Here is an 18,470-nt window from a genome sequence, read left to right as displayed (position 1 = left end):
CAGCAGCCTGGCCAATGAACATGGGGGGTGGAGACACAACGGCCAATTCTCGGCCTTGGGGGTGGGACTAAGGGTTAGAGGCGGGTCTTGAACAGTCAGAGGACCAATAGTGTGCTCTACGTGGGGCGGGGCTCAGGTGCAGGCGCCGCCGGTTGTCCTCTTCGCTGCTCCGTAGTGACGGGGATTGTTGTGGTGTTGCAGAAATCCGGCCTTGGAACTGTGGACTTGCGTGCCGCTCTGCTCCCGGGACATTTGGTGCAGCTTCTGAGGGCGGGGGCGAGTTGCGTTTCAGTCTTTGCTTGTTGCTCGGGTAACGAAGAGCGGTCTGTTAGGCAACCTCAGTGATTTAAATTTTGTTGGCCTAGATTTGGGAGTTGGATGTCCCCCTTTCATTCTTTTATGGGCCGAGACTGGGGGTTTCAGAAAGCGGACTGGGGTCACGTATTTACTACACAGCTGACTCCTGACCTCAGGTTGAGGGCCGAGGTGGCTTGCGGCATGGGGGAGACCAAATCAGGCGGGTAGGAGACGCGGCAGTAGGATCTCGCTTTGGGGAGCTCTGTTTCTTACCTCCTTTCTGCTCCAGGAGCTGCTTCTAAGTAATTTCTGCTCAGCCATGTCGCCAGCTCCGGCCCCTGCGTCGGTCTCCCTGTTTGACCTCAGTGCGGATGCTCCAGTCCTTCAGGGCCTTAGCCTGGTGAGCCACGCGCCCAGGGAGGCTGTGGCCCCAGCTCTGCGTACTTCCTATCCAGGTATCCGGGAAGGTTTGGGCTGGACCATATGGAACGTGACAAGACTCTTAGGAACTTATTGCCCCACCAGAGAACGCCTTCTTATTGGTATTCCCCAGCTGAGGAGCCCACGTTGACTAATCTTTCTGCTGGATAAAATTTATCTTAAATTCACTTAATCTCTGGGTAGTTTCCAGCAAAGCCCCTCAGTTGTCTCCAAACAAGTCTTTTGCTTCCTCACATTAACACTATTGCCTTCAAAAACATTTCAGAATTCCTAGATATAGTCTAAATTTAATTGGATTCCAATCAAATCGTTCCTTTTTGTTGAATATAAAGCAATTTATTATTGGTTTTGTATAACTTCAGTTTGTCTTTGCTACATGTTTTCTTGCATCTCTAGGAAAAGTGCACATTGGGCTGGGCGTGGTGGCTCACGCCTGTAATCCTAGCACTCTGGGAGGCCGAGGTGGGCAGATCGTTTGATCTCAGGAGTTCGAAACCAGCCTGAGCAAGAACAAGACTCCATCTCTACTAAAAGAAATAGAAAGAAATTAGCTGGACAACTAAAAATATATAGAAAAAATTAGCCGGGCATGGTGGCACATGCCTGTAGTCCCAGCTACTTGAGAGGCTGAGGCAGAAGGATCACTTGAGCCCAGGAGTTTTTTTTTTTTTTTTTTTTTTTTAGATTATTATTATTATTTTTTTATTTCAGCTTACTATGGGGGTACAAAAGTTCAGGTTATGTATATTGCCCATGCCCCCCCATCTCCCCTAGTCAGAGCTTCAAGCGTGTCCATTCCCCAGACAGTGCGCATCGCACTCATTATGTAGGTGTACACCCATCCCCTCCCCCAATCCCCCACATCTGTCCAACACTCAATTGGTGTTATTCCCAAATGTGCACTTAGGTGATGATCAGGGAAACCAATTTGCTGGTGAGTACATGTGAGCCCAGGAGTTTGAGGTTGCTGTGAGCTAGGCTGACGCCACAGCACTCTAGCCATGGTGACACAGCAGGACTCTGCCTCAAAAGAAAAGAAAAGAAAAGAAAAAATGCACATTGTAATTGGAAATGTAAACTTAAAAAAAAAGGCATCTGGGAAATTTTTCTAGAGTTAAATATTTTAAACTTATCAGAAATTATTTTCTATAGGATTCCTCTAAACAATCTTTGGCTAATTTGAATACAATGTTCATATTCATTTTACACACATCTTTTAGAAGCATATTTATTGCATAAATTGACTACAGTACCATTTATTTCATGATTATTAGATTGTAAATTCCTCAAAGGCAAGGTCATGCCATCTCTTTCTTTTGTATTCTCCTCTGCTTTATGTATCAGACACTGAATATAATTCCAGGCACTGTGGATTTGGGCTCCCTTTCTGTCTCCAATTACTCTTCCCTTATTTAGGTTCAGAGGAGAGGGAGAGCCCAGAAAGAAAACTACTCCAGGATCCTATGGATATTTCAGAGAAGTTAAGCTGTTCAACCTGTGACCAGACCTTCCAAAACCGCCAAGAACAGGTAAAAAGCCAGGGTGCAGAGCTAGATGTTAGAAGCAAAAGTGTAATGATGGGTAGGGAGAGGTAGGCATTTCATTTGTCTTAAATTAATAAAGGTCCATGCTTTGACTGAGGCAGTTAGTGTTACCCAGTCATACTTCCTGGAATTCTATTACTTGTCTTGGTTAGTATACAAGACCAAGGTGGGGCATATTTCTACTTTCTGCCTCCCTCTTTGTCTTTGTACCAGAGGGAACATTATAAGCTTGACTGGCATCGCTTTAACCTAAAGCAACGTCTCAAGGACAAGCCTTTCCTGTCTGCCCTGGACTTTGAAAAACAGAGCTCCACAGGTGAGAGGACATAGGGGTAGAAGGCCTTAGTTTAGTAGTTTAAGAAAAGATTAAGGATGGAGTACCAAGCTTGTGTATTTCATGTTGTCTTCAGGAGATCTTTCCAGCATCTCAGGATCAGAAGACTCAGACTCAACCAGTGAGGAGGGCTTGCAGACACTGGATGAGGAGAGGCCTGAATTTGAGAAGCCTTACCGACCCCAAGACTTCTACCCTCATCGGGTTCTTTTCCAAAATGCCCAGGGCCAGTTTCTTTATGCCTACCGCTGTGTCCTAGGCCCTCACCAGGCAAGTGACAGTACAGATTATGTGGTCAACCCCAGCCTTTTGTACACTCAGCAAAGATTTCCCCTTAGCCCAGTCTATTTCTCACTATTTTCATTCCTTCCTGTTGAGTGTGGGTGTCACACTTGACAACACCATCTTGGATTGAAACTGGCCTGAATCTTGGAAAAGTCAAGTGTAATAGAATTAAGTTTAGAAATAGACCACTCTCTGTTTGAATTGTGGTTCCATCACTTCATCTTGACTACCTCTCCAAGCCTCAAAATTTCTTTGCCAAATGGAAACAAGCCTCTGGGTGGTTGTATTAAATGTGTTAATGTATATGCAGCACTTAGCACCGGCACTTGGTTTCTTGTTCTCAATGAATGCAACAGATAGAATGTTTTTGCTGCTTCTCTGTCACGCAGGTTCCCACAGAAGAGGCAGAACTGCTGCTACAGAACTTGCAAAGTGGAGGTCCCAGATGCTGCGTGGTGCTCATGGCTGCAGCTGGGCACTTTGCTGGTGCGGTATTTCAAGGGTAAGAGGGTGCTGTATGGGGTAAGGATGGAGTGGATCCTACTAGCCTGGGAGCACCAGCTGATCCCTAGTGCTGAGTCTGTGCTGTCTACAGAAAAGAAGTGGTGACACACAAAACCTTTCACCGCTACACAGTGCGTGCCAAGCGGGGCATAGCCCAAGGACTTCGGGATGCCCGAGGTGGGGCACCACGCTCTGCTGGAGCCAACCTGAGGCGCTATAATGAAGTCACATTATATAAGGTGAGGTAGGCCTCCCAGATCTGGTAGTCCTCTAATCCACACTTTTTTGCCTCTCAATTCAACTTATTAAATTTTGCAGTAGGGAGATTTTTGACTCCTATATCCTTCCAATTTTCATTATTTCTGGGCAGACACAGGTAGATAGGGATCCCAGTAGCCTTAGTCCTCTTTCTTTCTCCCTTTGTTTTATCTTCTACCTCCTACTTCCTGCACATGATCTGTGGGCCACTTTTTGGGTTGGAGACTTAAAAATAGTAAGTGAAGATATGCAGGGCTGAGTTACCTTCTTCTGTAGGATGTTCGTGATCTGCTGGCAGGGCCAGGCTGGGCTAAGGCACTGGAGGAGGCTGGGACAATACTGCTGCGTGCTCCCCACTCTGGCCGGTCCTTGTTCTTTGGAGGCCATGGGGCACCCCTGCAAAGGGGGGATCCCCGACTTTGGAATATCCCCCTCGCCACCCGCAGACCCACCTTCCAAGAGCTACAGCGGGTGCTCCAAAAGCTGACAACCTTGTATATACATGGTGAGCCTTTGATCCAGATCCCCAGACTCCCTAGACCTTCCTATACTCTCCAGCCTAAGCCTCAGTTCTCAGTTGTATACCCAGAGGGTTTTCTAGCCCTTGGACTGCTGCCCAATTACATCTTCATTGACAGAAAGCTGGGCTGGCTTCTCCTCAACTAAGTTTGAGAAAGATCTTTTGTTTTATGGCAGGAGAAGACCCTCGGGAAGCAGTCAGATTGCACTCACCTCAGACCCACTGGAAGCCAGTGAGAGAGGAGAGGAGGAAGACTACTGAGGAAGAAAGAAGAAAGGTCTCCAGTGATAAAAATGAGGCACTTGGGCAGAATGAAGACTCTCACAAACAGGGTTCGAGTACTATATGGCAATTGTCAAATCTATCTGGGTTTCTGTCCTAGAAGTGCAGTGGCGAATTCCCTACTCTCATAACTGACCCATTTCCCTATTTATAGATGGATCCCTATACAACACACACACCTAGTGTCTGTTTATAAAATGGGATATGTCATAGCAATTTCTGAGACATGTTTAGTGATCTTTCCAGATCTCCTATTATCTCTTTTGTTCATGGATGTTCCCTCAGTACTTAGAAAAGTCCTAGCACAGAGTAGATCCATGTGTTGCGTGGATCTCACATAGTTTATCTATCTTTTATTGGATGCTGTGGTTTTGGGCTAAGGGCCACTTCCGTGTTTTCCTCTGTTGTGCATCATCCTAGGGCTGCTCACAGGGAGAGTCCAGGGACTTTTGTCTCTGAATATCTCCTTCTGGGCATTTGTCTATGCTGAGAGCCTCATTTATGCATGTGACAGAATGGACTTAGCTCTTTTTTTTTTTTTTTTTTTTTTTTTTGAGACAGAGTCTCACTCTGTTGCCCAGGCTAGAGTGAGTGCCGTGGCGTCTGCCTAGCTCACAGCAACCTCAATCTCCTGAGCTCAAGCGATCCTCCTGTCTCAGCCTCCCGAGTAGCTGGGACTACAGGCATGCACCACCATGCCCGGCTAATTTTTTCTATATATATTTTTAGCTGTCCATATAATTCCTTTCTATTTTTAGTAGAGGTGGGGTCTCGCTCTTGCTCAGGCTGGTCTCGAACTCCTGAGCTCAAATGATCCGCCCACCTTGGCCTCCCAGAGTGCTAGGATTACAGGCGTGAGCCACCACGCCCGGCCTGGACTTAGCTCTTGATACGCTATTTTATGTGGATGACAAAATAAAAACACTTAATTTCATTTCAGGATGATCTGGATTATCTCTTTATAGACAATTCTTATGCATCTGAGGTAGCCCACATGCTTCCACCCTCTGCTTATTCCTTCGATGGATTTGACATGTCAGATATTCTTCTAGGTTCAGGGTCGGAGGGAGAGGATGGCTTACAGGTAGAGTTGGAGCTAGTGGAGTTGACACTGGGGACCCTGGATCTTCGTGAGTTTGAAGTATTGCCCAAGCGAAAGAGGAAAAGAAGGAATAAGAAGGAGAAAAGCCGAGACCAGGAGGCTGGGGCACATATGACTCTTCTCCAGCAATCTCAAGATGATGAGCCCTTCTCACAGTCACCCCAGGCAGTTGCAGCCTCCTTGGGCCCTTCGCTGGATGAGTCCAAGGCCCCTAGTCAGCCCGAGCCCTGGGATGTGCTTCTAGCTGCTTGCCGAGCTGGAGATGTTGGAATGCTGAAGCTCCAGCTAGCTGCCAGCCCTGTAGACTCTGGTGTTATGACTATGCTCAGTGCCCCCTTGGGCTCTGGTGGCTTTACTCTTCTGCATGCAGCAGCCGCGGCTGGAAGAGGCTCAGTGGTTCGTCTGCTGCTGGAGGCAGGTGCTGACCCCACTGTGCAGTAAGTGAGGTCCTCATCCTGAGCCATTTGGGTATAGAGAGGATAATTTGGAGGCTAAAGTTGGCATTGGCTACTTGACAGTATTTCCTTGATCTGGTTGGGTGATGTTGGGAAAGGCAGGAGGCAAGTTGAACCCATTTTTGGGGTCTTTACACCTAGGGACTCCCGAGCCCGGCCACCTTACACCGTTGCAGCTGACAAATCAACACGTAATGAGTTCCGAAGATTCATGGAGAAGAATCCAGATGCCTATGATTTTAACAAGGCTCAGGTCAGCTGGAAAAGGAAGAAGCAGAGTGGGAAGGCATCATAGATCCTGGCTAGATCCTTCCTAACTCCTTCCTAACTTCCTAACTCCACAAATTTTACCAAGGATAGCTTGTGTGGGTCTTACCTAATACCTTCCCGAAATCCTCCAGGTGCCAGGGCCACTGACACCAGAAATGGAGGCCCGGCAGGCTATACGGAAAAGGGAGCAGAAGGCTGCTCGGCGGCGACGGGTGGAACAGCAGCGGGAGCAGCGGGAGCAGGAGGAGCGGGAGCAAGAAGAACAGCAGCGATTTGCCGCCCTCAGTGACCGAGAGAAGGTGAGGCTGGAGGTTCTCTCTTCCACAGCGAGGTTTCCTTAGAGGTCTAATCCCTTCCCCAGTACGCAGCTGTCACTTCTTGGGTACCCTGTTCACCTGGGGCTTTGTCTTTAATGCAACTTCCTTTTCCCTCAGAGAGCTCTGGCTGCAGAGCGCCGACTGGCTGCCCAGCTGGGAGCCCCTTCCCCTCCGATCCCTGATGCTGCAGTCCTCAATGCTCAGTGTGGGCCAGGGTGAGTGACTGGGTGGACTATAATGTTGTAGGGAACATTCTGGGCAAGTGGAATGAATGCCTACACAGTATTCAGAAATGTTGTTGAGGGGATTTGAGATGTTCTGGGAACCTTTGGAGCAAAAACAGAAATGGCAGGAGGAGGCATGGGGAGAGCTTGGGTTGGAAAGTTTCTAGGGTACCTGTCCAGCCATTTTTCTTCCTCTTGTTCAGACGCTGCTGGAGTTGTGGGGCATCCCTCCAAGGCCTCATTCCCTTTCATTACCTCGACTTCTCGTTCTGCTCCACACGTTGCCTCCAGGATCATCGCCATCGGGCAGGGAGACCCTCTTCCTGATCACTTACAGCTTCACCTGGGGCCAACTCTAGGCCCTAAGAGGGCACATTTACACCAGTCCTAGGTTCCTTCTTCCCCATGAAACAAGAGAGTATTTGGAAGATTAGGGTGAATGACACTCAGGAACCAGGGCAAAGACAGGGCCACAGAGGTGTGTGGAGCTGCTACTGTCTCTGGAGCTTTAATCACAATAAAGCTTGGCAAGGAATCTGCACTTGTACTTACATTCAGAGGCATTTTGGCCTTTGGTTCCTTATGGTCACCATGGCCAGCACCAAGGGATCCTGCCCACTCCATGTCCCAGATCCAAGGGCTACTTTTCTTTCAGTGCCCACTTAGCCGCATTGGTTCAGGGGTACTTAGTGTATCGGCTAAGAGGGAATAGAGATATGTCTTATGCAAGGTGCTGTTGAGGATAGGCTTATCCAAAAATTTGATTTGGGGCCAGGGAGGCACATTTTCTAGCTCCAGCAATGTGATTTTGTTGAGCTTTCCCCTAGAAAACAGCAGGGGTCTTGGCACGTAGAGGGTCTGCTGTGGCCCCCGTTTTGTCCAGTACCGGCCCAAGTTAAACCCATTGATCCAGACTTGGCCCTGAGGGGTGAGGGGGGAGAGTGGGAAAAGAAAGAATCAGCTCTCTAGGGGGTAGAATCATCCCCTTTTGGGTTTCTAATCAGAGGATACTTTCTGCTTCCCTCCCCACCGCCATTAGCAATACCTTGGTCCATCCAGGTAAATACAGAAATGTATCCCCAACTGAGCCTAAAATTGGAAATGTTGTAGAGTAGAAGGTGGGGCCAGAAGGAGCTTGAGGTTGTGCACTTTTCGGCAACTGGAGAGGAAACCACCACTTTACAAGGTTATCAATTTTCAGAGGGAACATCATCCACTTGATAAGGATTGTTTGCCCCAGAATGGGTGGCTCTAACAGGCCCTGTAGGGAAGGCAAATGAACAGTCATCATTCACTAAGCTCTAAGGCCAGACTATCCCCAATCAAGTCCTGGGATATAACTAGGCAAAGCTAGCTCACCTTGAAGTCACTGCTGTTAGACCCAAAACTGAGCCTTCCCATGTTCTCCACCAAGATATCCAGTCTGGCCCCCAGGTTCCCCATCAAAAATACTTTATGTCTCATATTTCGTTCCAAAACACCCTGGAACACCTGTGGATAAGAGAGAGGATATATGAAAGGAAGGGCTCAGCATCTAGCTCTGAGTGGCCAAAGCATAGTTTGAAACCACATTAGGACACTTATTTGGAGAGCAAAGAGAATGTAGCCATCTGTCAGTTACCCATCCCTTCTGGAACTCTATTCTTAATCAAACTCTTCCTCATCCCAGCTTATCCCTGGAACCTCTGCAAATGTGGGCAGGCAGATGGGAAAGAGGTAAATATGGGGAACTTAAGGCTAACGGGTAGTGGGGAAGGGAGGAAATTGGGGCCCACAGTTAGCCTGGAATTAGGTTCTCACCCCATCCACCATCACATAGGCACGGTCATGGAGTCCATTATGTGGCACCCAGAGTGGTGTTGGCTCAAAAACGGTATGGGTCAGATAGGTCCGATACAACATAAAGCCATGGTCCTGGGTGTGGAAGAATGAGTACTTGAGATAAACTGAGAGATAAGCAAGGATATTGTCAGGAAGATGGGAAGCTGGAGGGAACTTTTGGCTCCAGCTGTTGAGGGAGGTTGCCATTCCCACCAGATGTGGGTTTATGCCTTACCTGCTTGACAGCCTCAAAGGTCATTGGCAAGATTGAGTGGATGGGCCCTCGGGGGCATAGAATGTCTAGGAAAGCCAACAAATCCCCATCCTATTAGAATAAGAGGAAAGAATCAGAATAAGAGGAAGGTTTCTGGATAGAGGACAGGAGAGGATAGGCTACTTAGAAAATAAAGGGTTAGTATCCGAGAAAAGATGGCGAGCAACTTACCAGACGCAGAGTCAAAGGTCCGAGCATCATCTTGCGGCTAGCGGGAGGTAATGGTCCCAAGGGGACTTCCTGGAACTGAGCCCAGATTCTCTCAGGAGCCATAGGAAAACCACAGAAACAACACCTCTTCCAAGACCCTACAGCAGGTTCTTAACCTGGGCCCCAGGGAAGGGCTTCAGGGGTCATGAAGACCCTGTAATTTTGCACACACATATATTTCTTCCCACATAGTCCCATGAGTGAGTGGGAAATGCTTCCATGGGATGCTCAGAGGGCTCTGTGGTCCAGATAACAACCACCAATTTATGGGATCCCTTTATAATTTGGCCTCCCCTTCCCCCAAATTAATAAAAGCCTTTGGAGCTTAACAAAGTGATAGGGCACCTTGCTGATGATATTTCGAAGCGCAAAAAGCTTAGGTGTGGGGTCCCCTGCTTCAGATATAGGTGCATCGTAGTCATAGCTGGTAGTAATTGGAAGGAAGCGTCCCTTCTCATCAGCACCTGAGGTTGAGCCAGTTTAATTAATTCAACATATCTTTTGGATGATAGGCACTAAGCAAAGAGCTTCATGCAGAGGGGGCAGTGGTAACCACATTCACCATCTAGACATCTTAATTCATCCAGCCCTTAGATTCTAATTCTTTGTGTCCGCCCTGCTTCTTCCCCAGGGACCATTCAGACTCACCATTCCAGTATCCAAAGTTGGTACCACCATGGAACATGTACCTGAAGTGGGAGGGAGGGGGAAAGTAAAAGCTAACTCATTGAATCTTAACTTTCATCCCCAACTCCCAGTTACAGATTTGGCCCCAGTGTCTTCAGTTACATGTTCACACTGGCTCCCATCTTGAGCATGTTCTCTAGTCCTTTGGTTACAGCTGGAACGGACCGGGTGGAATGATTCTGGCCCCAGTAATCCAGCCAGCCTGTATAGTACTCAGAGTTCACCTAGAGTGTGAAGTGAAAGGAGCCATGAATGAGATGGGAACTGAGCTGGACCCATTCCCATCCCTGACTCTTGCTTTGATTCCCCTCCCCTCTGGCCCCTCACCAATGGTCCATGTGGTTCATACTGCCGAAGCAGAGAGAAGATTTGGGTCATGTTGTCAGCTGCAGAAAGGACGCAAAGGAAAAAGATAAATATCATAGAAGAGGTGTGCCTTCCCCAGACTCCACTCCTAACCCTTGCTTTGGAGACCTGGGCCAAAATCTACAGTGGTATAGAGTCCCTGGAGGGAGCCACATCTGAGTCCTTCAGGTCCATCTGTGGTGAAGAGCAAGATCTTATCTCCTAGTAGTGCACGGAAGAGCCCAGCCAGGTGCCTCATGTAGCTGAAGTCGCAGGCCCTGTAGCTACCATATTCATTCTCCACCTGCCAGGGGGAAGAAGAAGTGGAGCCCAGTTATGAGGTAGCGGTCAAGGACCCCTTGTACCTCCTTCCCCTTGCCCATTCAACCTCCCCCTTGTACCTGAATGCTAATAATGTTGCCCCCATTGTGGTAGAGCCATGGATATATCTTGGGCAGCAAGACCTTGAACCAGGAGTCCACTGCAGCAAGGAAGTCTAAAGGAAATAGCAGCGCTCTGCACATTAGGGGCTGCCACCACCAGCACAGCCCCACCCCTAGCATCCTTGCTAGTGACTTAAGTGCTGCCCATACTCTGGGCTGCAGTTGCCCACAACTAAATCTGGGAAACTGACTCTTGGCAGAAGAAACTCTCAACCCTAAGCACTTGTATATATGCATGTCAATGAAATTTGAACACAATGAAACTTTAAAGTAGTGTTTTCTTAAAAATAAATGTAGGAAAAATGTTAGCTATTATTATATAATCAACTCATATCTGAGATTGCTATAGCAGGGGAATTCACAGAAATGTAGACTGTTTGACCTGTACCCTGATGTAACTGACGCTGCAGGTTTATTTAAGCCATCAACCAAAAGATCATCACACAGGTTGAGCATCCCTATCTGAAATCTGAAATGCTCCAAAATCTGAAACTTTTTGAGTACCGATATGATGCCACAAGTAGACAATTCCACATTTGGCCCTTTGCTTTCTGATGGTTTAATGTACATACTTTGTTTCGTACATGAAGTTATTAAAATATTATATAAAATTACCTTCAGGCTCTGTGTATAAGGTGTATATGAAACAAATAAATTTTGTGTTTAGACCTGGGTCCCATCCCCAAGATATCTCATTAGGTATACGCAAATATTCCAAAACCTAAAATTGGATACACTTCTGGTCCCAAGCATTTTCATCTTTTCTTTTTTTCTTTTTTTTTTTTTTTTTAAGGAGGAAAGGAAGTTAGTTTTTTTTATCTTTTTTCTTTTCTTCTTCCTTTTTTTTTCTTCCAAGCATTTTCAGATAAGGGATACTCAACCTGTATTATGCATCATGACTTAAATTCTCAGCTCCTTGTGATTTTTGTGATTCACCCTCAGGGTCTTCATGCGTGTTACTACCTCTGCCTGACACTTTCTCTCCCTCTCCTTTACCCAGCTAACTCCAACTCATGCTTCAATTCTTACATCTTACTTCTGCAAGAAAACTTCTGATAGTCCAGATTAGAATAGATCCCCGCATTAGACAGTTTTACATGGTCTCATACTTCTTTTAAATACTTAACAAATTAAAATTGAACATTTATTTCTGTAATTGTTTCTCATTGATTTCCCCCACTAGTGAGCAGGAACCTTGTCTGTCAGGTTAATTTGCTGCATCCCTATCGTTAAGGACACAGCCTAGCAGATAGAAGACTCTCAAAGGTGGATTCAATGAAAGATATTTGGGAGGGATTTTTTTAATTCTTAAAATATTTGATTCCTTTACATTTTATGTTCTGTATAAAGGAGGCCTTTGCTTTACTGCCTCTTTTAATCCAAGCATACACTAAATCACATTCATTCATTCAACAAATATTTATGGGTGCTGACCATGCGCTAAATACTGTTCTAGGTGTTAGGGAGGTTAGAAGCAAATAAAACAGACAAAAATATCTGCCCTTGTGTAATTTCCTTTTTAGTGAGGGAGGCAGACAATAAATTAAGTAAATCAGGTGAAATACATAGTGTATTAGTGCCAGGGAGAAAAAACAAAGCAGAAAAGGAAGACATACAATGGTGGGGAAGGGAAGCTTAAAATTTAGAGAGTGGCCAAGGCCTCACTGAGGTGATTTCTCCAGGAAGGTTGAGGAAGCACCATGTGCAAAGGCCTCAAAGCCCAAGGCCTGGTGGGTTTGAAAAACAGCAATGAGGCCAGTGTGGCTGGAGCTAAGTAAACAAGGGGGAGAAAAGCAGATGCCAGGGAAGTGACTGGGACCAATTATGTAGGACCTAGTAGATCATTTTAAGGAATTCATGGTTCATATTCTGAATGAAATGAGCACGTATTAGGTTTAAGCAGGGAAATGACATGATCTGAGATGTATATTTAAACTTAACCTTTAAGAGGATCATAAGTGAGAATAGACTATATAGGGGAGAGGGCAAACAGGGAAACCAGTTAGGAAGCTATTAAAATAAGCTGGCTGAGAGTGGTGGTTTGGACCAGGGTGGTAGAAGTGGGCATGATACAAAGTAGTTAAATTCAATGTTTGTGAAGGTAAAGCTGACAGGATTTTCTGATGGATCGAATGTGGGGTGTGAGAGAGTCAGGCATAAAGGGTTACACCATATTGCTTAGCCTGCCCAGTTGGAAAATGGAGTTGCCATTAAGTGAGATGGGAAGACTGAAGGAACAGCTGGTTTGGGAGGCAATGCCAAGAGCTTAGTTGTATCATTATACCTTTTATTTGTCCAAATGGAGAAGTTAAGTGGGCAGCTGGATATATGTGTTTAGAAGTCAAGGGAAATGTCCTGGCTAAAGATACATATTTCAGGGTCATTGGCTATTAGATGGAATTTAAATTCCACCATGTGAACGGAGGAGACCACCTAGGGAATGAGAATACATAGAAGAGAAGTGTCCAAGGATTGAACCCGGATACACTCGAGCATTTAGTGGAAAGGAAAATGGAGAACCAGAAAGAGACTGAGAAAGAGTGGTCAGAAAGACTGAGGGCAGGGGCAGGGACCAGATAAGTAAGGTATCATAGAAGCCAAGAAAAGAGTGTATTTCAAAAGACAGTGTGACTAGCTGTGTCAAATGCTGCTGATTGGCCAAAAGGATGAGGCCTGAGAGATCACCATGGATTTAGCAATGTAGAGGTCATTGGTGGTGTTAAACAAAACAGAGACTGCATGTTAGTGTTCCATAAATACTTAATCATTTTATTATTTTTAATTAAAAAAAATTTTTTTAGAGATAGGTTCTCACTCTGTCACCCAGACTGGAGTACAGTGGAGCAATCATAGCTCAGTGCAGCCTTGAACTCCTAGGGTCAAATGATCCTCCTCCCTCAGCCTCTTGGTGGCTGGGACTACAGGTATGTGCCACCACACCCAGCTAATTTTTCTTATTTTTTTGTAGAGATGGGGTCTCAATATTTTGCTCAGGCTAGTCTCGAACTCCTGGCCTCAAGCGATCCTCCCACCTCAGCCTCCCAAAGTGCTGGGATTACAGGCATGAGCCACTATGCCCAGCTCGCTTTATCATTTTTAATATATTTCATAGTCACCTGAGTTTGGGAAATGCTAAGGGGCATAAAGCTCTCCAGCACCTGGAGAATCCCCAGATATAAGGCATTTTGCCAGAGTGATCTTTAAAAAGGTATAAATCAGATAAAATTATTCCCTTGCTCTTTGCACCTGAAATGAAACCCCAACTCACTGAAATATTAGGCATCCTCAGAGCTTAATCTTAAATTCTCTTTTCTTTCTCTACACTCTTTCCCCAGATGATGTTTCAGTACTCATGGATTTAAATGCCATCTTTAGACTGATGACTTCCAAATTTATATCTCTAGCTCACACTGCTCCAACTAAGCTCCACACTCACACATCCTATTGCTTACTTAATATCCTCAACTTGAGTGTGACATGACAGAACTGTAACATGAGCAGAACAAGATTGTTTTTTTCCCCAAAGTTGTTCATCTGCCACCCCTAGTCTTGACTGGCCAGAAACTTGATTCCTTTCTTTCCTGACCCTACCCACACCACCCCGACCCCTCCACTTCTAATCAAAATCTATCAACAACAAGTCTTGGTGCTTTTTCTTCCTTTTTTTTTTTTTTTTTTTTTAGATAGAGTTTCCCTCTGTTACCCAGGCTAGAATGCAGTGCACAATCATAGCTCACTGTGGCCTCAAACTCCTGGGTTCAAGTGATCCTCCTGCCTCAGCCTCCCAAGTGGCTAAGGCTATAGGTATGTGCCACCTGCCTGGTTAATTTTTAAATTTTTTGTAGAGACAGAATTTCACTTTGTTGCCCAGGCTGGTCTCAAACTCCTGGACTCAAGCAATCCTCCCACCTTAGCCTCTCAAGGTGCTGGGATTACAGGTGTGAGCCACTGCACCAAGCCAAGTCCTGGTGACTATTATCTCCAAACCATATCTGAATTCTGCTCTCTTGTTTCTGTTTCCACCACCATCACCTTAGTCCAGGCACCATCATCTCTGTCCTCAGCTACAGTAATAGTCTCCCAATTAGTTTCTCTACTTTCACCCTTGTTCCCCTCAATCTGTTTTCCACATCCAGGCTAATGTAATATTAAAACAGATCAGATTATTTCACATCTCTGGTAAAATTTTTTCAGTGCCTTTCTAAAACTGTACTTAGAATAAAATGCAAATCTCTTCCAATGGCCTACCAGGCTCTGCACCAACTGTCTCTATCTCATCTCCAATTTCATATCACACTACTGTCTCCCTTACCCACTATGCTCCAGCCATGCTGTTCCACTTTCAGTTCCTCAATCATGCTATGTTCTTTCCCATCTCTGGGGGCCTTAGAATATACTGTTCCTTCCATCTGGAATATTCTTGCCTCACTCTTCACATGACCAGTGCTTTCCCTTCCCTAGAAGTAAACTAAAATGTCATCTTCTCAGAAAAGCCTTTTCTTTTTTTTTTTAACCCTCCTAAATTCAACCTTGAAGAAAAGCCTTTCTGACCACCCTAACCAAAAGAGACCCTTTCTGTTATTCACTATCTCAACTCCTTGTTTATTTTCTTGTACCGTATGATATTTTTACAGCTTGCAATAATGTTATTTATAGGGTTTTTTGTTTTTTAAAAAACTGGTCTCAGGCCGGGCGCGGTGGCTCACGCCTGTAATCCTAGCACTCTGGGAGGCCGAGGCGGGTGGATCGCTCGAGGTCAGGAGTTCGAGACCAGCCTGAGCACGAGTGAGACCCCGTCTGTACTAAAAATAGAAAGAAATTATCTGGCCAACTAAAAATATATATACAAAAAAAATTAGCTGGGCATGGTGGCGCATGCCTGTAGTCCCACCTACTCGGGAGGCTGAGGCAGTAGGATCACTTAAGCCCAGGAATTTGAGGTTGCTGTGAGCTAGGCTGACACCACGGCACTCACTCTAGCCCAGGCAACAAAGCAAGACTCTGTCTCAAAAAAAAAAAAAAAAACAAAAAAAAAAAACTGGTCTCTTCCACTCTAAGCTCCATTCCAGGTTGGTCTAGTGCCCCAGTTTCTAGCATCCTGCTGGGCATGAAGGAAACACTCATAAAATACTTGAATGATGACCTCCGATTTGGGAATGGTCTCTCCTGTTTTTGGCACCCAAATGGCTCATTTTGTTGTTTGCTTTTTTTCTGGGTTAAATCTTTTGTGTCAACTCACCTGGATCTGAGGTTCTTAGATGAATTTTAGGTTTTCGAAGCAACCAGGATGGGAGACCCCCCTAAGACAAACATAAAGACAACAAAGAAGCATGTAGGTTTTGTTGTTTTGGTGTTGACCAGTTAAGAAGGGAGGGAATTGAGTATAGTGCTGGAAATGGCCCTAGAATATGGGCAGATGGGAGTAGTCTAAGAACTGTACATAGGTAGCTTTTGTTCTATCCCAGCAAACTCACCATCTCCCACTCTGCACAGATGTAAGGTCCTGGTCTCAGTATGACCAACAGTTTAGCTATAGCTGCCTGGTGCAGAAAGGCAATGAGGTCCCGGCTGCCATTAAAGTTATAGACCCCAGGATGTGGCTCATGGTAGTTCCAGGGCACATAACTGAGAAAGGAAAAGGTTAACAGGGCCCAAGGTAGGGAGATGCCAGGGAGGCCTAAGGGCTCAGGCCTTCCAGGGAATCTCCAGGAAGCCTTTGGGAGGTCATGACCCGCCCTTTCCCACCTTGGCCTAGGAACCCTGGAGCTCTAACCCCTCTTCAAACCGAGCCAGTCTTCCTGTCCCGACCCCCTTCCTAAGGAGGCGGTAGGAAGACTAAATTCCACTCTTCCACGGCTCTCACGAGCACTTCTTACAACTGAATGGCGTTGAGGCCGCTCATTCGCATCTTCAAAAGCCGGTCTGCCCAGAGCACCCGCGGTACCCGGAAGTAGTGCAGGCTGCCAGACACGTAGCGGAACGGGACGCCGTCCAGGAGGAATCTGTCATGATCCGGATCCACTTCGAACGACCGAGTGTCTGCCTGCAAAGGGAAAGCAGCAAAATCTGCAGTGAGGCTCAGCGTCTGCCAAGAGCAGAGCAGATGGAACTTCCCTTGCTGGTTGTTTTGTTGTTGACTTTTTCTCATCTGCCTGATCTGATCCCACCTTACCCCTCCCAGCCGGCCGGTTCCACCCTCTTATCTTACCTGGGGCAGCAGCAGTGTCAAGAGGGGCAGCAGCAGTGTCAAGAGCGACAGCAGCAAGGACGGAAGGAGAGGCAGCTTCTCGGGACCCATGGCGCTTACTGGGCTCCTCTAGTCTGAGACCGCCGTCCGACCATCACGTGTTGGATTCCTGGGAGGGAACCTCAGCGAGCAAGGGGGCGGAGACCACCTCAAGTTGCCAGGCGGTTAGCCTGGACTTTGTCTCCAGCCTGCAGTCACCCGCTACTCTATTAGTTTGTAAAATCCTCTACATCTTGCTACTCAAAGAGCAGTTCACGAACCAGCTTCATCAGCATCTCCTGGGAGCTTGTTAGAAATGCAGAATCTCAGATCCTACCTCAGACCTATAGAATCAGAATTTGTATTTTAACAAGATACCCAGACGATCCTAAGCACATTCAAGATTGAGAAGCACTGCTCTCCTAGACTGAGCTCCCTGAGGGCAGGGAGTGCCTTGTCCATCTTGAGCACAGGGCCTGGCATATAGCAGGTTAAATCTAGGTGAATGAATGTCAGAACCAAGGGGCAAAAACAGGTTCAGAACTAAGGGAAACCACCAGAAAATCTTCATGGTGATTGGGGGTGTGGAAAGGAGAACCAGGTTACAAGACAGACCTTTTTCCTGGAGAGCCCTGTTTCAGCAAAAGAGCCCATCCTGACCACCTGATCATTCCATCTTTTTTGGAAGTGCACCCCTCTCCAACTTATCCCTGCCCACCTAGGCAAGAGATGTCAAGGACAAGTGCTTGGTGCCAAGGCTTGGGAATTTGTGAACTTCCATTTCTCCTGCCTTCGCAGTCCCAAGCTTGGGATATGAGGATCAGGGAATAATAATTATTATTATTATTACTGTTTATTGACACTTACTGAGGGCTACGTGTCAGATATTGTGCTAAGCACTTTACATCTCATTTCATCTTCAAACAACTCCATGAAGTAGACAATTATCATTCCCATTTTACAGATGAGGAAACTGAAGGACAGAAACATTAAGTAACCTGTCCAAGGTCAGACGACTACTTTAGTAGAGCTGGGATTTGAACTAGCAGGTCTGGGCCTCACGCTTAATGCATTTAACCTTAGGTACTATTATACCTATTTTACGGCTATGAAAAGTGAGGATAAGAGAGGTTAAGTAACTTGCCCAGGTCACACAGCTACTAGGCTCTTAAGACCAGATTTAGAAACTAGCAGTCTGGTTCAAGATCCTGAGCTCTTAATCACTGAGACTAGGGGTACGGGGATACAGGCCAGAGCCAGGAAGATTGTTAGGGATCAGAGCTCCAGGAGTCCAGGCCTCCGGCACCCGCCCCTCCCTGGAATCCCCTCGGGGACAGACTGTAGTCAGCCGCTTTCTGGCCCCAGCGCGCCAGCGGTATGAGGCCTCCTACCTCCGACATTGGGAGATGGAGGTCCTGGGGGCCTCGGGCCGGGGCCGGCTTTGCTCCCCTTTGGCGCAGGTGCCTGCGTCTTGATCCCTACTGAAGGCCAAGTAGGGAACCCTCACCCGGGTCCTGGGACCCGTCCACCCCCAGGCCTAGCCTTCTCTGCTCCGCACCCCCACATCGTCAGGGTGCCCAGCGGTTGCTAGGATACCGTGGGCCGTTACGCCGGCGCTGACTGATGATGTA

At 46.6% G+C, this 18,470-nt stretch overlaps 2 protein-coding genes across 6 annotated transcripts; one reads left to right on the top strand and one right to left on the bottom strand.

Annotated features, from left to right (window-relative positions):
* Positions 1 to 157: 157 nt before the first annotated feature.
* Positions 158 to 7,396, top strand: ANKZF1 (ankyrin repeat and zinc finger peptidyl tRNA hydrolase 1). Of its 5 annotated transcripts, none has more exons than XM_069476520.1 (14): positions 158 to 255; positions 587 to 752; positions 2,155 to 2,267; positions 2,496 to 2,598; positions 2,693 to 2,886; positions 3,291 to 3,403; positions 3,497 to 3,644; positions 3,940 to 4,168; positions 4,360 to 4,515; positions 5,518 to 6,004; positions 6,164 to 6,275; positions 6,424 to 6,591; positions 6,727 to 6,812; positions 7,037 to 7,396. In XM_069476520.1, the coding sequence occupies exons 2-14, from the start codon at positions 617 to 619 to the stop codon at positions 7,158 to 7,160; spliced, it is 2,169 nt and encodes a 722-aa protein (XP_069332621.1). In that variant the 5' UTR covers positions 158 to 255; positions 587 to 616; the 3' UTR covers positions 7,161 to 7,396. The 5 variants fall into 5 exon arrangements, with proteins under 5 accessions (XP_069332621.1, XP_069332524.1, XP_069332712.1 ...); XM_069476423.1 differs by having other exon boundaries at positions 158 to 310; XM_069476327.1 differs by having other exon boundaries at positions 205 to 752; positions 6,727 to 6,824; positions 7,037 to 7,160.
* Positions 7,397 to 7,481: 85 nt separating this feature from the next.
* Positions 7,482 to 16,591, bottom strand: GLB1L (galactosidase beta 1 like). The gene is made up of 15 exons (XM_069476744.1): positions 16,490 to 16,591; positions 16,088 to 16,238; positions 15,853 to 15,913; positions 10,572 to 10,666; positions 10,300 to 10,474; positions 10,153 to 10,211; positions 9,928 to 10,049; positions 9,787 to 9,827; positions 9,484 to 9,602; positions 9,100 to 9,174; positions 8,890 to 8,979; positions 8,634 to 8,747; positions 8,193 to 8,324; positions 7,879 to 8,094; positions 7,482 to 7,754 (listed from the first exon to the last, which is right to left on the bottom strand). The coding sequence occupies exons 1-15, from the start codon at positions 16,519 to 16,521 to the stop codon at positions 7,485 to 7,487; spliced, it is 1,752 nt and encodes a 583-aa protein (XP_069332845.1). The 5' UTR covers positions 16,522 to 16,591; the 3' UTR covers positions 7,482 to 7,484.
* Positions 16,592 to 18,470: the final 1,879 nt, after the last annotated feature.

Source organism: Eulemur rufifrons, chromosome 1, assembly GCF_041146395.1.
Source record: "Eulemur rufifrons isolate Redbay chromosome 1, OSU_ERuf_1, whole genome shotgun sequence".
NCBI lineage: Eukaryota > Metazoa > Chordata > Mammalia > Primates > Lemuridae > Eulemur > Eulemur rufifrons.
This window is presented reverse-complemented; position numbering and strand designations above follow the sequence as displayed.

Excerpts from the sequence above, each read along its gene's own strand:
- GLB1L (XM_069476744.1), bottom strand. The coding sequence starts at position 16,521 with ATGCGAATGAGCGGCCTCAACGCCATTCAGTT. Across the intron at positions 10,667-15,852 it reads TCTAAGAACCTCAGATCCAG|ACTTCCTTGCTGCAGTGGAC; the intron begins GTGAGTTGACAC and ends TATTTCCTTTAG. Across the intron at positions 7,755-7,878 it reads ATTTACCTGGATGGACCAAG|GGCCAAGTCTGGATCAATGG; the intron begins GTATTGCTAATG and ends CTCACCCCTCAG.
- ANKZF1 (XM_069476234.1), top strand. The coding sequence starts at position 617 with ATGTCGCCAGCTCCGGCCCCTGCGTCGGTCTCCCTGTTTGACCTCAGT. Across the intron at positions 2,268-2,495 it reads TCCAAAACCGCCAAGAACAG|AGGGAACATTATAAGCTTGA; the intron begins GTAAAAAGCCAG and ends TCTTTGTACCAG. Across the intron at positions 4,522-5,517 it reads CTCTCACAAACAGGGTTCGA|GTTCAGGGTCGGAGGGAGAG; the intron begins GTACTATATGGC and ends ATATTCTTCTAG.